Below are 16,382 nucleotides of genomic sequence, written 5' to 3' on the forward strand. Positions count from 1 at the left end.
TGTAGGTATCATAATTCCTATGGCTGGAGCGCAGCTGGGACTGCACTTCCTCCTCTCCCCAAATGCTGATGAGGTCCAGCAGCTCAGCTTTGCTCCAAGCTGGGGATCGGCTGGTGCATGGAGCAGGCAGGGCCACCTGGAAAGATGCGCTGAGACCACTGCACGCGTCACCGAGTGAACGGGAAGGGGACTTTCAAATTTGCAAAGGAATGTACAGGGCTGGTCACCTGAGGGCAGGGCAGTAGAGTTCAAACCGGTGACCAGAGAGGCAAGAACAGGCATTGTGGGACACCTCCCGGAGGCCAATCACAGCGCTGTAATCGCCATGGTGTCTACACTGGCACCGCGGCGCTGTAGCTCCAGCTGCATGCATCTGGGCAGGAAGCTCTACACCTCTTGGGGTGTTTTTTTTAAAGTGCTACAACTGCACAGTTTCTGTGCACTAAGTGGCTTGGCAGCGTGTGCACCTCAGGAGTTACAGCGCAGGAAGCTGCTTTACTGCTCAGACACTTGCCAGTGTAGACAGGGCCTGAGAAGTCTCCATTGTACGCGGTTCCTGGGATAGTCCTTGGGAGTGTGGAATCCTTTAATGGGCCATCAGCATGTCTGGCTGCTCCAGTGTTGTACCCGAAAGGCTGGTTGTGGGGGGTTCCCCACCTCACAACATATCTCAGTAACACACACGTAGCAAAACGTCACAGCCCCCCATGCAACGACAGCACAGTCAGTCCAACAGGGCATTAATGTTCAACAGATCCAGCCTTTTAAACTGATACCTCACAAGGCAGACTTGGTACACAACACATCATACCTATGTGACAGTGGTGAATATGAGGGTCCCAGGGGGCTGCTTTGCAGTACAGCATGCCACAGCCACTCTAACCATTAGACTTTATTGCCACCTAAATAACAAATACATTTCCGTTAAAGGTCATGAAGACACTATCATGGTTCCCTTTCCTCCCCTGAGCCATCAGCCACTCACGGTGCCTGGGGCTATTGCCACAGATGTAGATGAACACGATTACTAGTTACCTGCCCCAACCGCCCTTCTCTTCCGTTAGTGTTAGCGGTGGGATCAGACCAGAGTCCTAGCTGCTACCCCAGGCCCAGGGCCCAGGTAAGAGCCGCTGTTCCTTGTTTTGGGGCAAAAGGCCAGATGGGGGAGAATGATTCTTCGCATCTCTACATCACTGAAAGGAGATTCAATGGTGAGAGAATCTTATGGGAGGGGCCCCAGCTGAGATCGGGGTCTGGGGAGCAGCGTGCTGCATGGACACAGCCAGAGACAGTCCCTGCCCCAAAGAAATGGCAATTACAATAGACAATGGGTGGGAGGAAAAACTGAAGCACAGAACAGGGAACTGAATCGTACAGCAGGGCCATGGCACATCTAGGAGGAGAAACCACAGTCCTGGGTCCCACAGCTCTGTTCTCGCCACTAGACCACAGCAACTTGTGCTAGCACTGTAAATATACAGGGTGCTTCCCAAACACGGCGTGAGAGCCAGTTCCTGTCTGACGAGCTCACGGTGTAAGATACAGGGACCGAACATGGCAGGGCAACATCATCCTGCACTGTTACACGGCTGCCCTGCCCCACCCCAGAGCAGGCTGCATTTCACTGCTGCTTGAAAAGCTCAACAGCTGGGCAGATTGTGAAGGGACCTGAGGTCCTATGGGAGAGAACACATCAGATGGAGCTACTGTTTGGAGAGGGAGCCTGGTATTTGGGTTAGAGGTGGTGGCTGCAAGCCGGGACTCTTGGGTCCTATCTCAGCTCTGGGGGCTAGTGGGTTAAAGGAGGGGAAGCTGGGAGCCACGACTCCTGGATTCTAGTCCCAGCTCTGCAAAGGGAAATATATTTCCTGACACACCCAGGCTCTCAGACCCTTGCTGGCCAGTTGCACCATTACCCAGAGAGATGTTCTCAGAATGGTTAGGTAACATCCGATACTGGCTCTGCCCAGGCTGTGGTCAGAGCCCCTGATAAACAATCCAGCTATTGGAGAGAAAGCGCTTGGGGGGCGGAGCTGCAGGATGGGCCGGGGGGCTCCATAGGGGGTGCTCCCCCCTCGCAGTCAGGGCTGATCTCTGCTTCTGGGGCTTTGCTGTTCCCAGCTGAGACACTGAACCCCAACCCTGCTCCTTGTGCCTGTGATACCCTTCCCCCACATGGCTCTATCCCAAGGCGTCAGGACGACTCCCTGGGGTCCCTGCTGCACCCTAACATGGTTTATTCCCTTCCCCCTCCCTGAATCTCCCTACATGTGTCAGCTCCACACAGGAACCTTCCTCTTATCTTGTCTGAAAGCGTCCTTCGCATTGCTGTTAGCTGCCAAACAGCCACGTGTCCCTCCCCAGAGGTGGCTGCATTGCACCTCTGAGGTGTGAGCCCTGCATACACAGCTCACAAAGCACGCAGGAATGGAAATTAAATGGCTCCATCGGCCCAGTCTCCAAGCCTTAGGTGACTCATTCCTGGCCCTTTCCCCCCCAGGCCGGCTGAGCGCTCTGTGCTGGACGGAGATGGCCTTGGTGCTGGTCGCTGCCTTCTGCCTTCTGAGCGGTGAGTAATTCACACAGACGCGCCGCGCTGCCGCCCAGGGGACTGGTGGGGGCCGTTTCCCAGCCCTGGGAGTGCGTCTACACTGCCAGGAGGCTCCAGTTCAAGCCTAGGGGGCGTCTGGCCTTGACCCTGACCCCGAGCGGCCGGGTCCTTGCTGCTGGTTTCACCCCGGTGGAGAACACGCCTGGTCCTCAGGGCAGAGTCAGCCTGGTCTAGCCCCGGCCACCCTGGGCTGAGCAGCGAGGGCCTCAGCCGCTCTCGGCCCCCGGGCTGCTGTTTTTCCTGCGCCACGTCCTGTCTGGGGGCTGGGGTGATTAACTGCTGGGCAGGGGACGGGCTGATGTTGCAGGGCGGGGGGGAGCTCTCCAAAATCCCAACTCGCTGGGGCCGGGCGCGGGTCTGATCCCTGATTCCTGTCCCCAGCAGGTACCTACGCACAGGAGTGGAATGTGACACTCGCATTAGGGCCCCTGGCTGGATGGGTCGGCTCCTGCGTGACCATCCCCTGCTCCTTCACTTACCCCGCAGGGTGGACGGTCAGTGCCGTGAACTGGACACGGGACATGGATCAAATCGTGTATCACTCGGACGAGGCTCGTGTCCATGGTGATTTCAAGGGGCGCGTCCGCTACCTGGGGGACCTGCAGCACAACTGCTCCCTGCGGGTGGCGGGGCTGCGCCCCAGCGATCAGGGCACCTACCGCTTCCGGTTCGAAGTAGTGACCAATGGCAGCAGCCGTAACGCATCGATGAGTGAGCCAGGACAGCAGCTCAGTGTCTCCGGTAACCAGGTTCCGTCCAGCACCCCCTGTTCAACACAGAGGCCTTGGATAACCTCAGAGAGGGCACCACACACGAGTGCACACACACAGAGCAGAGCTCATCCCCTCCAGCAGGGGGCAGCAGGGACACACACACACACTCTCCTGCCTTGCTTTGAAATCCAAGTGGTTAGAGCTGGGAGCCAGGACTCCTGGGTTCTCTCCCCAGCTCTAGGGGAAGGGGGGGATAGTGGTTAGAGCAGGGGGGCTTGTGGGTCAGACTTCTGGGCTGTGTTGTCAGACCCGCGTCCCCGTCACTCTGTCTAACCCTTGGCCTGTGCTGAAGAGCCGCTGAGACTGACCCTGCAGCCAGCGTAATGCAGCAGGCGTGAGGGGCTCTCAGGGGGAGCCCGATAGTGGGACTGGGACCCTGAGGACCCCCTGGCAGAACAGCAGGAGCGGGTAAAATGTGCTTTGTTGTTGGGGGGTTCAGGTGGGCAAAAAAACAGGCTGTGGGAATTGGCAGGAAAACACTAAATCTCATAAATGTATGTAAGCGGGGGAACGGTCCCACTATTGTGGGGAACTTTCCTGGCTTTTGCGCTACCCCAGTGAAATGGGCGAGCGGAAGGATCTGAGTCCTCACTCCCACTTCCTTTACCCAGAGGCCTCCCTGCCCTGGAGGGCTCCCCTTCCACTCTCCTGTCTGGCAGAGTCCTCGTAACCCCGACAAGGCTGGGCCCAGGGTTCCTGGGGGGCTCGACCCTCAACCCTGCTGTGATCCCCTAGGACAGGGGCCTGGGTGTCCCCACTCCGGGGGGCTCTCTCTGCACTGGGCACCTCCCTGACCTACTGATCACATCATACAATTTAAAGCAAATACAAGTTATTTAATCAGCAATTAATTTAAAAAGGAATAAGGAGAAATGGGAAAGGTTAAAGGAAAACACGTCACCCCGCTCCGTGGCAGGGAACATCGCAGTGTCTCTGGAACATCAGGGCAGTTCACAGTCTGTTCCTTGTAGGTCCCAGGCCTCCTTCTCAGGCCCTGGCTGTGCTGCAGGGACGCTGCGGGTTGGACACTTGCTCTGGCGGTGACCACACACTCTCAGGCTCTGGGTGGCAGGACCCTTCTTCCCAGTGTCGCCCCCGCCCTGTCAGGGTTATGATCCCCCTCCAAGCCTGGCCTGCAGAGCCTCTTAGCTGAGGCATCTCCCTGCACTGGGCCCACTGCCCAGGGTCCCCCTCGCTCTCCCCAGCTGCTCACCGCACCTGGCTCTGGACTGATCCAGCCCCAGCTCCACTCTGCCTCAGCCCGGCTGCTGCTGCTCTGCCTCCAGCTCCCTGGGCTGCTTCTCTGGCCCCTCTGGCTCTGGTTGCTGCAGCTTTGCTCCCAAGGCAGGTCTGCTCCCTCTGGGCTGTGCTCTGGCTTTGGGGCTGCAGCTCTGCTCCCAGCAGCTCAGCCCGGGACCCCTGCTCCCCTCTTAGCTCAGCCCGGCTCTGTCTGACCCAGGCAACTCCAGCTCTCAGGGAGGATGGGACCCCCCTGGCCTCCTGCATCCCTGATGAGCCTGCCCGCCCTGTCCATCAGGCTGACCTGGAGCACTGGCCTCTCGCCATTGTTCCTGGGGACTCAGTCTCAGGCTCCTGATTTCCTATCGACCCCGCACCTTTTAGTGCTGGGAGCTAGCAACCAAACACCCCCACACTGAATGTTAGTAAGGAGGCAACAGTCCCCTTATATGTACCAAGAGTCGCCTATTGGAGAAATTGCAAAATATTTCTGTGAGCTTCTCTTTCCTCTCCATGTTTCTCTCCCTCGCTCCAAACCTGGGGAAATGCACTGTCCCAAGGCAGGTCAGAGACACGTTCGGTGATAACAGGAGTTACAGTGTGTTTGTACCTGGTTCAAGCAAGATTTGTTTGATTCTTTTGGTGGTAATAACTGTGTCTGAATTCCATTGCACCCTGTGTCTCAGGCCAACTTTTGCTGCTTTCCTGTATTGCCACGAGCTCTCATTGCCCCGGGCAGCCGAGCTCCCAGGCTGGGCTGCGCCCGCCCCCTGGGGGCTGCTCCCCGCTCTGCAGCCAGGCCATGGCCCCTGGGAGGTGCCAGCCCCAGGGCCCAGCAGGGTTCAATGGCTCCTGTGGCAAAGTTCCTCCTCTCCTCTAGTAGGTCCTGCGCTTATTGGCGGATTTCTTCCCCTCAGTGGTTTTCCCCTTGGATGAAACCCACAGTCTGGACCAACTACTCCTATGTCTGATTAGGAGTAGCGGGGCTCGGGGGGAACCCGGGCCCGCCCTCTACTCCGGGTTCCAGCCCATGAGGGCGACAGGCCATTGGAAGAAGCAGAAGCCGGCCCCTGGGAGCTCAGGCAGGTTAGTCCTGGGAGAGAGACGTTCGGACGGGACCAGGCAGAGGACCCCAGATATGATAACATCAGGAAAGAGGTGGCTGAGATAGATGGGATAGCAGTGGAAGGGAAGGTCAGAGGTCCAGTACCCTACTTTATAGTGAAGAAAGATCTCCTGTACCGTGTGGTGCAAATGCAGGAGCAGGAGATACATCAACTTCTGGTGCCCCGAAAACATCAAAAAGCCATATTGAGCCTCACCCACAGTCACTTGTTTGGAGGACACTTAGGGGTAGAGAAAACCCAGGCCAGGATCCTGCGGAGGTTCTTCTGGCCAGGAATACATGAAGATGTCAGGCGGTACTGCACCTCTTGTCCAGAGTGTCAGCTACATAGCCCTCGCCCACACTTACGGGCCCCTTTGATACCTCTTCCAATAATAGAGGTACCATTTGAGCGCATAGCCATGGATCTGATTGGGCCCCTAGAGAAGACAGCTCGGGGCCACCAACATGTGCTGGTTGTACTAGACTATGCAACCCGATACCCGGAAGCTGTCCCCCTATGCAACACAGCTTCCAAGACAATAGCTAAGGAGTTAGTACAGATCTTTTCCCGGGTTGGGCTTCCCAAGGAGATGCTGACTGATCAAGGGACACCTTTCGTGTCTAAATTGATGAAAGATCTCTGTTCATTGCTCCATATACAAGCCCTACGGACCTCTGTATACCAACCACAAACAGACGGCCTTGTGGAAATAGGACCCTCAAGGCCATGATCAGGAAAATGGTGAGCCGGGATGGGAAAGACTGGGATACCCTATTGCCTTACCTCATGTTTGCCATCCGGGAAGTTCCACAAGCCTCCACAGGTTTCTCTCCATTCGAACTACTATATGGGCGCCACCCCCGAGGCATATTGGATATAGCCAGAGAAGCCTGGGAAGAGGAGCCAAATCCTGGAAGGAACATAGTTGAGCATGTACTACAGATGAGGGATCGGATAGCCCAGGTTACACCCATTGTACGAGAACACTTGGAAAAAGCACAGGAGACCCAACGGACCCATTATAACCACCAAGCAAAGCTTCGACGGTTCCAACCGGGGGATCGAGTAATGGTCCTTGTGCCCACAGCAGAAAGCAAGCTGTTGGCCCAGTGGCAGGGACCCTATGAAGTAATTGAAGCCGTGGGAGAAGTAAACTATAAGGTACGGCAGCCAGGCCGCAGAAAACTGGAGCAAATTTACCACATCAATCTTCTAAAACCTTGGCATGATCGAGAGGCATGCTTAGTCACCCGGGAGACTCTTCCCCAGGAGGATAACGTACATGAGCAAGTAAAGATATCACCCGACTTGACGCCAATCCAAAAGATCGAGGCAACCGATATGATTAATCGTAACCGAGATGTTTTCTCTACAAAACCGGGGCGGACAACTGAGACCTATCACCATATCCGCACGATCCCTGGAGCCAAAATAACACTGAGACTCTACCGAATCCCAGCAGCCAAAAGAGAAGAAATCAAGGCTGAAGTAAAGAAAATGTTAGAATTAGGCGTTATTGAAGAATCCTACAGTCAGTGGTGCAGTCCAATTGTTCTAGTGCCCAAACTTGATGGTACCACAAGATTCTGTAATGACTTTTGCCGACTGAATGAAGTATCCCAGTTTGATGCATACCCCATACCACGCATCGACGAACTGGTTGACCGACTGGGTAGTGCCCGTTTCTTGACTACACTGGATCTGACAAAAGGGTATTGGCAGATTCCCCTGACCAAAGAAGCGAAAGAAAAGACAGCATTCTCCACCCCAGACGGGCTATTCCAGTACACTGTTCTCCCTTTTGGGTTACATGAGGCCCCAGCCACATTCCAGCACCTCATGGATAAGCTGCTGCGCCCCCATACTAGTTATGCAGCTGCATACCTAGATGATGTCATCATCCATACGCCAGACTGGGGAACCCACTTGGAGAAGGTTGAGGCAGTGCTACGCACCTTAAGGCGGGCTGGCCTCACCGCTAATACTGCTAAGTGTGCCATAGGACTAGCAGAGGCTAGGTACCTGGGATATATTGTAGGAAGGGGTATAGTGAAGCCCCAAACTAATAAACTAGAATCGATTCAAAACTGGCCCCGGCCGACCCGAAAGAAGGAGGTCCGTGCATTCCTAGGCGTGGTAGGCTACTACCGACGGTTTATTCCCCACTTCGCCAGTAGGGCAAGTCCTCTAACGGACCTGGTGAAGGCTCAAGGTCCAGACATGGTAAAGCGGACCGACGCTGCAGAGGGGGCATTTGTAGACCTTCGGACGGCCCTCTGTAATGACCCCATACTCATAGCCCCAGACTTTACCAAGGAATTTATTTTACAGACAGATGCGTCTGAGGTGGGGTTGGGGGCAGTTCTGTCACAAATGATTGGAGATGAAGAACACCCGATTCTCTACCTAAGCAGAAAGCTGCTCCCACGAGAACAGAAGTATGCAGTAGTCAAGAGAGAATGCCTCGCTGTCAAATGGGCTGGAGACGCTGCGTTATTACCTCTTGGGCCAGCGATTTACTCTTGTGACGGACCACGCACCCCTCCAGTGGATGGAGAGGAATAAGGAAAAGAATGCAAGGGTCACCAGGTGGTTCTTATCCCTCCAACCATTCCAGTTCCGTATACGGCTTAGGGCTGGATGCCACCACGGCAACGCTGATGGTCTTTCACGAGCACACTGCCTGGCGTCCCAAGTTCCCCAACCCTATGGTGTTGAGCAGAGGGGGGAGATATGTGATGGAGCAAGGCCGGATGGCTACAGGAAAGTACTGAGGAGCAGGTATGTTAGCTCCAGGCTAAGCAAATCCCTAGTACCATGGGAACCAAAATGGCAGTTGCTCCAGGCTAATCAAGGCACCTGGGGCCAATTAAGAACTTTCTAGAAGGCACCGGAGAGAGCTACATTGATTGGAGCACCTGCAGCCAATCAGGACAGGCTAATCAAGGCACCTGGTATAAAAAGGGGAGCTCACTCCAGTCTGGGGAGGAGGAGCCAGAGGAAAGAAGTGTGCATGAGGAGCTGGGAGCAAGAGACACAAGGAACTAAGAATTGAGAGGGGACTACTGGAGGATTGAGGAAAACACCATACAATCAAGCAGCATCAGACACCAGGAGGATCCTGTGGTGAGGATAAAGAAGGTGTTTGAAGGAGGCTATGGGGAAGTAGCCCAGGGAGCTGTAGCAGTCAAGCAGTGGTTACACGGAGCACTATAGAGACTGCTGGGGCCAGCCTCCGGCTCACCTTCCGTGTTGGTAGTTTCTCTGTTGGCTGCTCGTGCCCGTCTGCCTACTAGCGCAGTCTTCTGGCCCTGGGTCAGAATCTGGGTTCCCAAAGCCTTCGCAGCCTTCCTTTCTTTTTTTGTCTTCCGGGCCTTTTGGGGGGCTGAGAATAGATCCTGAGAAAACTCAGAAAACATGGGGGGTTGACATTCTCCCAATGATGAGTCACTGTCAACAGGGTCTCCACTTCCCTGCAGCCTCTCAGGGGGAAGTAAATTATCAAACCCTGGATAGTCTCTCCCAATAACTACAGGATATGGGAGTTTAGGTACAACGCCCACTGTCACCTCAATGGGGTTCCCCTGAACCTCTATCTCCACTGGGATGGTGGGTGTAAACGGGCCGACTCACCGCCGTGGCGCCTCCTGCTTGTTTTCCCGGGGAATTGGCTCTTTTTCAGCCCGGAGCGCCCTCTGCAGGCCGGTGATCCCCCTTCTTACTATCAGCCCCGTGTCCCTCCCAGGACCCGGTGCCCCCTTTACTATAATTGGGTCTCCCCCTCCCAGGGGAACCCCCACCCTACTATCCCCACTTTGCCTCAGTAGTGGCCACTGACAGTCATGGTCTAGCCCCACACCCTGGGGCAGACTGCACTATCAGCTTCCCTAGCTCCTCAGCCTGTCCCCCAGCCCTGCTTCACTCAGGTATCTAGTCTCAAGCCCTAAGCAGCCAGGCCCATCTCTCTCTGGAAGCAGAGAGAGACTGATTGCTCCTGGCTTCCCTGCCTTCTTATAATCCCTGTTCAGTTTGGGGCGTGGCCTCCAGCTGCAGCCACTTCCCTAGTCAGCTCAGCCAAAAGCCCCTTTCCAGGGCTGTTTTAAAGCCCCACCAGGCGGGAGCGGATAGCCACTCCGCTACAGTGGGGTATTGGCTCATGGCCCCATGCACACATGTCACTGCTACACGTTTGGCTTGCAGCAGCTGGCTACTTTTTACCAGCTTACCCAATATAAGGGTGATAGCACTTCCTGAGTCCACCAGTGCTGTAGTCTCTGTTCCATTTATCTTCACTGGCCTGGTATAGTTATGTGGGGCTAACGCAACGCATGCAAGGTGGATAAGGGAGCATGGGACCTCCCAATCCCCCAAGTTGCATTGCATAGGCTCTTCGGTGCTGGGACATTGTGCTGCTATGTGTCCCCACTCCCCACATGCATAACATCTATAACTATTTCTAGTCAGTCTCCCATCCTGTGGGCCAGGGGGTTTAGTCCCAGGGTTCCCTCCACTCAGGCCTATCCCTTCCTTCTGGAGTCTCTGTTGGTTTTCAGCCCCCCTCTTCCTCCACCTAGGACTCCCCAGGGGTTTGGCTGTCCCTCCTTCCAGGGTTGGGGTTGGGTGTTTGCTACGGAAGGGGCTTTCCTTGCGTAGTTGGGTCAATTCCCTGGCTGTCATGCGTCTTTCTACGAGCGTGATCATCTCATCATAGGTGCACGGATCGTTCTGGCCTACCCATTTGCGGAGATCTGGTGGCAGTGCCCTCGTGTACCGGTCGATGACCAGAACCTCTAGTATCTCTTCCGGACTCCGGGATTCTGTTTGCAACCACTTTCGTGCGAGGTGGACGAGGTCATATAATTGGGATCATGGGGTTTTGTCTTTCCGGTACCTCCACTCATGATACCGCTGGGCCCGTACTGCGGATGTTACCCCAGATCTGGCCAAGATCTCTGCCTTCAGCTGGGAGTAGTCTGCTGCAGCTTCTTAAGGCAGATCATGGTAGGCCTTCTGGGCCTCTCCACACAGGAATGGGGCAAGGATGCAAGACCACTGATCTCGAGGCCAGGCCTCCCATAGGGCTGTCCTCTCAAAGGCCAGAAGGTATGCCTCTACATCATCTTCCCTCGTCATTTTCTGCAGCCAATGGTTAGCCCGTATGAGCCGTGTCCCATCATGCCCACAGTTCAGCTCTGCAAGGGTCTTTACCTGGCTTACCAGTTCTTGCAACATAGCTCCGTCTTGAACAGCTTGGTCCATCAACAGGCGATTAGTTTCTTGCTGCAGCCGCACTGCTTCTTGCTGGGCAGCTGCCTGGACACGGGTAGCCTCCTGCTGGGCCGCCGTGGCTTGTATCAGTGCCCGTACTACATCATCCATTGTGGTAACAAATTGTAAACCCCCTTCCCTTTTTTTTTTGTGTGTTTTTAAATCACCCTCCTTCTTCCGCCGCGCTGTGCACACCAAAGATCCCACCTCTGCCACCAGTTGTGGCAAAGTTCCTCCTCTCCTCTAGTAGGTCCTGCGCTTATTGGTGGATTTCTTCCCCTCAGTGGTTTTCCCCTTGGATGAAACCCATAGTCTGGACCAACTACTCCTATGTCTGATTAGGAGTAGCGGGGCTAGGGGGGAACCCGGGCCTGCCCTCTACTCTGGGTTCCAGCCCAGGGCCCTGTGAATTGCAGCAGTCTCTATAGTGCTACTTGTAACCACTGCTTGACCGCTACAGCTCCCTGGGCTACTTCCCCATAGCCTCCTTCAAACACCTTCTTTATCCTCACCACAGGATCCTCTTGGTGTCTGATGCTGCTTGATTGTATGGTGTTTTCCTCAATCCTCCAGTAGTACCCCCTCTCAGTTCTTAGTTCCTTGTGTCTCTTGCTCCCAGCTCCTCATGCGCACTTCCTTCCTCTGGCTCCTCCTCCCCAGACTGGAGTGAGCGCCCCTTTTTATACCAGGTGCCTTGATTAGCCTGTCCTGATTGGCTGCAGGTGCTCCAATCAATGTAGCTCTCTCTGGTGCCTTCTAGAAAGTTCTTAATTGGCCCCAGGTGCCTTGATTAGCCTGGAGCAACTGCCATTTTGGTTCCCATGGTACTAGGGATTTGCTTAGCCTGGAGCTAACATACCTGCTCCTCAGTACTTTCCTGTAGCCATCCGGCCTTGCTCCATCACACTCCTCACCCCTCCTCTCCTCACAGCTAGGGTGACCAGACAGCAAGTGTGAAAAATCTGGACAGGGGGTGGAAGGTAATAGAAGCCTATATAAGAAAAAGACCCCAAAATTGGGACTGTCCCTATAAAATCAGGACATCTGGTCACCCTACTCACAGCCCATCCGTGCCAGCCCTCCCTGGGGCACCGACTGGAACCGGGACCCTCCCTCACCTGCTCCGTGGAGGCCGCCTGCCCCCATCGCCCCTCCTGGTACGACCGAGATGGTGCACTGCAGAGCCCAGAGCAAACCCAGTGCAGGGCTGGGGCGACCGAGCTGCGAATATCCCCGTCCCAGCTGGACTGCGGCGCTGAGATGCCAGGTGGATGGATACAGGGATGAGTGTGACTCTGCCCCATCCCAGCCCCTGGGGACAGGTGAGCTCTGCTGCTAGACATGGCATGGGTAGAGCAGGAGGGGGCTGGGTTCTATCCCTGACACAGGGAGGGGAGAAGAGTGGTGACTAGTGGCTAGAGGGGGGAGCAGGGAGTCAGGATTCTTGGTTTCTATTCCCACTTTGGGGAGAGGGGTGGTCTAGTGTGCCAAAGAGGGGGAGACTCGAAGTCAGGAGTCTGGGTTCTTTCCCCAGCTCAAAAACTGCCATCTGGCTCTATTCTTGCCCCATGGGACTGGACGGGGAGGGACCTGCCCCTTCGTTCAGTCCCGGGGCCCCGCTGACAAACTCTCACCCTACTCTCTCCCTCAGTCGCCCCCAACGTGCCCTGGGTCGAGGTTTCGTGGCCGGCAGGGAAGGCAGCGCTGAGGGAAGGCGATGGGTTTACCCTGCGCTGCCAGGCTGCTGCCCTGCGGCCAGTCGCAAGGTACGTCTGGTCCCGCGGGGACGTGTGGCTGCCAGAAGCCGGGCAGGATTTACGTGTTGACAAGGCAGCCGTCTCTGACGGAGGGAGCTACGCGTGCGGGGTCTGGGTCTCCGGCCCCGGCTGGGGGTCTCTGAGCCTCTCTGCGAGGGAATCGGTCAAAGTTAAGTGTAAGTAGCGAGGGCTGGCGAGAGCCTCCTCCCTCACAGCCCCCGACACTCCTGGAGCAGCCTCATGTGCCCCTGCCCCATCTCCCTGCTTCACCGTGCCCACCTCATGAGACCCAGCCCCATATTCTACCCCTGCTACCTAATAACCAGATTTGGTTAATCCCAGTGCTGCTGGCTCTAGGCTGGGCCACCTGCTCCTCTGGGCTCCCATGGCTGGGCCCAGCAGCGACAAATTCAGTTTGTGTCCCCCCCACACCTGCCCTGGGCCCCCAGCCCCCTCTGGGCCACTGCCCATCCCCCTACCTGCCCTGGGGCCCCTTTCCACACTGAGCTGGGCCCTGTCCCCTTCCACCTTCCTGGGTGTCCAGCCGCCTCTGTGCCAGGCCCTGCCCCTCCATCTGCCTTGTGTCCCCGGACTCCTCTGGGACAGTCTCTGCCCCCCCGCCAGACCCCTAGGCCCATATAGGCCAGGCCCCGTCCCACCCCTCACCTGCCCCAGGCCCCCAGCTTGCTCTGGGCCAGACCCTTCTCCCCCCGACCTGCCTTGAGCCCCCAGACCCTTCTGAGGGACCCCTCCCCCTTATCCCCATGACACCCTGCCTCTTCTGGACCCCTTCAGCCACATGGGCCAGGCCCTGCCCCTCACCCCCTGCCCTGGATCCCTTCCCCCCTCTGGGCCAGGTCCCCCCACTCTGTCTCTCTCCATTCACGCCCCGTGTCTCCGTCTCGCCCCCCAGACGCCCCCACATGTGTCTGCATTACGGCAGCGCCGGGCACCAGCCTGCAAGAAGGGGAATCGGTGACGCTAACCTGCAATTACACCAGCAGCCTCCCCGCCCCCAACTCCTACACCTGGTACCGGGGCGGCCGGCAGCTGGAGGGATCCCGGCGGGAAATGGTGTTGAAGAACATCACGGCGGAGCAGGCTGGGGAGTATCACTGCCAGGCCGACAATGGGATCGGCCAGTCCCCGTCCGCCCCCATCACCATCACTGTGCGGTGTAAGTGCCGGGGATGTGTGAAAAGAGACCTCCGGGGTGGGGGAGGGGCTGGGGTTGTGCCTTTGTGCCGCAGGCCCAGCTCGGGAGGGTCGTTGTGGCGATCGCGGTGGATCGCGGTGGAACTCCTTACCTGAGGAGGTTGTGAAGGCTAGGACTATAACAATGTTTAAAAGGGAACTGGATAAATTCATGGTGGCTAAGTCCATAAATGGCTATTAGCCAGGATGGGTAAGAATGGTGTCCCTAGCCTCTGTTCGTCAGAGGATGGAGATGGATGGCAGGAGGAAGATCACTTGATCATTGCCTGTTAGGTTCACTCCCTCAGGGGCACCTGGCATTGGCCACTGTCGGTAGACAGATACTGGGCTAGATGGACCTTTGGTCTGACCCGGTACGGCCTTTCTTATGTTCTTATGTTCTTATCACGAGCTCACAAGGAGCTCCCAGCGCCGCGGTGGCCAGCAGGGCTAGTGCGATCCCGGGGTGCATGAACAGGGCAATCTGGAATCGAGCAGAGAGGGGATTTTCCCCTGGATCTGGCCCTGGTGTGACCGCGGCCGGGGTCCTGTGCCCAGTTCTGGGGCCTGCACTCCCAGGAGGTGCTGATCAGCTGGGGAGGGGTCAGAGACGAGCCAGGAGACAGAGTCAGGGGTTGGAAAACCTGCCCTAGGGGGAGAGACTCCAGGACTCCGTGTGTTTAGCTGAACCAGGGGAAGGGGAAGGGGGGACGTGAGCCCCGTCTGGCAGATCCTACGCGGAGAAGAGAACGTTGATCATGGGCCCGTCGGCCGAGCAGACAGAGACCCAGGGGCTGGAAGCTGAAACTAGACAAATTCAGCCTGGCAATAAGGTGCAAATGTTAAACAGGGAGGAGAATTTGCCATTGAAACAACGATCTGGGAACGTGGTGGATTCTCCGTCCCGGGGGATGTTTAAATCACACTGGGAGGTTTTGCTAAAGGATCTGCTCTCGTTCAAATGGGAATGAATTCAGGGGAGTCCTGGGGCCTGTGTCACCCAGCTGGTCCTTCTGGCCTTAGATTCTATGGCTCATCCTTCCCTGTGCCCATCACTGCCTTCGCCAGAGGTCTTGGGGAGCTGGCTGTGTGATTTAGGGGGACTGAACTGAGGGGGAGGTGAATTAATGGGATGGAGAGGACAGACTAGAATGAAGGGGGCTGGACAGCTTTGGGGGAGGGGGTTGGCCTGGACTGATGGGAGAACTTGATGGGACAGGAGTAATTGGGGGCTGGGATGATTAATTGCTGGGCAGGGGATGGACTGATGTTGGGGGAGGCATCTCCAAACTCCCCTTCCCCAGTTCACAGTGGAGCACTGGCTGGGCTCACTGTCACCCCACACCAGTAGAGGGCGGAGGGCTCAGACAGCCCCACAACACAACATCCCCAATTGTGTTTTAAAGCCCCTGGTTTGGGGGCTGAGCTGATGCTGGCCTCTCCCAGGACTCCTGGGTTCTCTCCCCAGCTCTAGGGGAAGTGGGGGATAGTGGTTAGAGCAAAGGGGACTTGTGGGTCAGACGCCTGGGCTGTGTTGTCAGACCCGTGTCCCCGTCACTCTGTCTAACCCTTGGCCTGTGCTGAAGAGCCGCTGAGACTGACCCTGCAGCCAGCGTAATGCAGCAGGCGTGAGGGGCTCTCGGGGGGAGCCTGATAGTGGGACTGGGGCCCTGCAGGACCCCCCGGCAGAACAGCGGGAGCAGGTAAAATGTGCTTAGTTGTGGGTGGGTTCAGGTGGGCAAAAATATAGGCTGTGGGAATTGGCGGGAAAACACTAAATCTTATAAACGTACCAAGAGTCGCCTACTGGGGAAATTGCTAAATATTTTGTTTGAGCTTCTCTTTCCTCTCCATGTTTCTCTCCCTTGCACCAAACCTGGGGAAATGCACTGGCCCAAGGCAGGTCAGAGACGCGTTCTGTGATAACAGGAGTTACAGTGTGTTTGTACCTGGCTCAGGCAAGATTTGTTTGATTCTTTTAGTGGTAAAAATTGGGTCTGAATTCCATTGGTAAGAACATAAGAACATAAGAATGGCCGTACTGGGTCAGACCAAAGGTCCATCTAGCCCAGTATCTGTCTACCGACAGTGGCCAATGCCAGGTGCCCCAGAGGGAGTGAACCTAACAGGCAATGATCAAGTGATCTCTCTCCTGCCATCCATCTCCATCCTCTGATGAACAGAGGCTAGAGACACCATTCCTTACCCATCCTGGCTAATAGCCATTTATGTATCGATCATATCTTCACCCACCGGTTTCTCTCGATTGGTTGGTTTTTAGCAGCGTGGGGGAATCTGTCTCTCTTGCGGGATTTGCGGGATCTAAGATTTTTGTGGCTGGGACAGGAGAGGGATGAAAATGCAAAAACCAAAGCCGGGCACTTGAACAACAGGAATGGGACAAAATTCAAAACAGTCCCGCTTAGGGCTC

General features: G+C 56.1%; 1 protein-coding gene across 1 annotated transcript in view; it reads left to right on the plus strand.

The window, feature by feature from the left end:
• Window positions 1-12,168: 12,168 nt before the first annotated feature.
• LOC123352004 (B-cell receptor CD22-like) overlaps window positions 12,169-16,382 on the plus strand; it is a 32,061-nt gene continuing 27,847 nt past the window's right edge. The window contains exons 1-3 of the mRNA XM_044991688.1: window positions 12,169-12,322; window positions 12,652-12,933; window positions 13,671-13,934. Coding sequence (XP_044847623.1) covers window positions 12,169-12,322; window positions 12,652-12,933; window positions 13,671-13,934 — 700 coding nt within the window. The remainder of the gene's footprint in view (window positions 12,323-12,651; window positions 12,934-13,670; window positions 13,935-16,382) is intronic.

The sequence above is a fragment of the Mauremys mutica genome, chromosome 17 (assembly GCF_020497125.1).
Source record: "Mauremys mutica isolate MM-2020 ecotype Southern chromosome 17, ASM2049712v1, whole genome shotgun sequence".
NCBI lineage: Eukaryota > Metazoa > Chordata > Testudines > Geoemydidae > Mauremys > Mauremys mutica.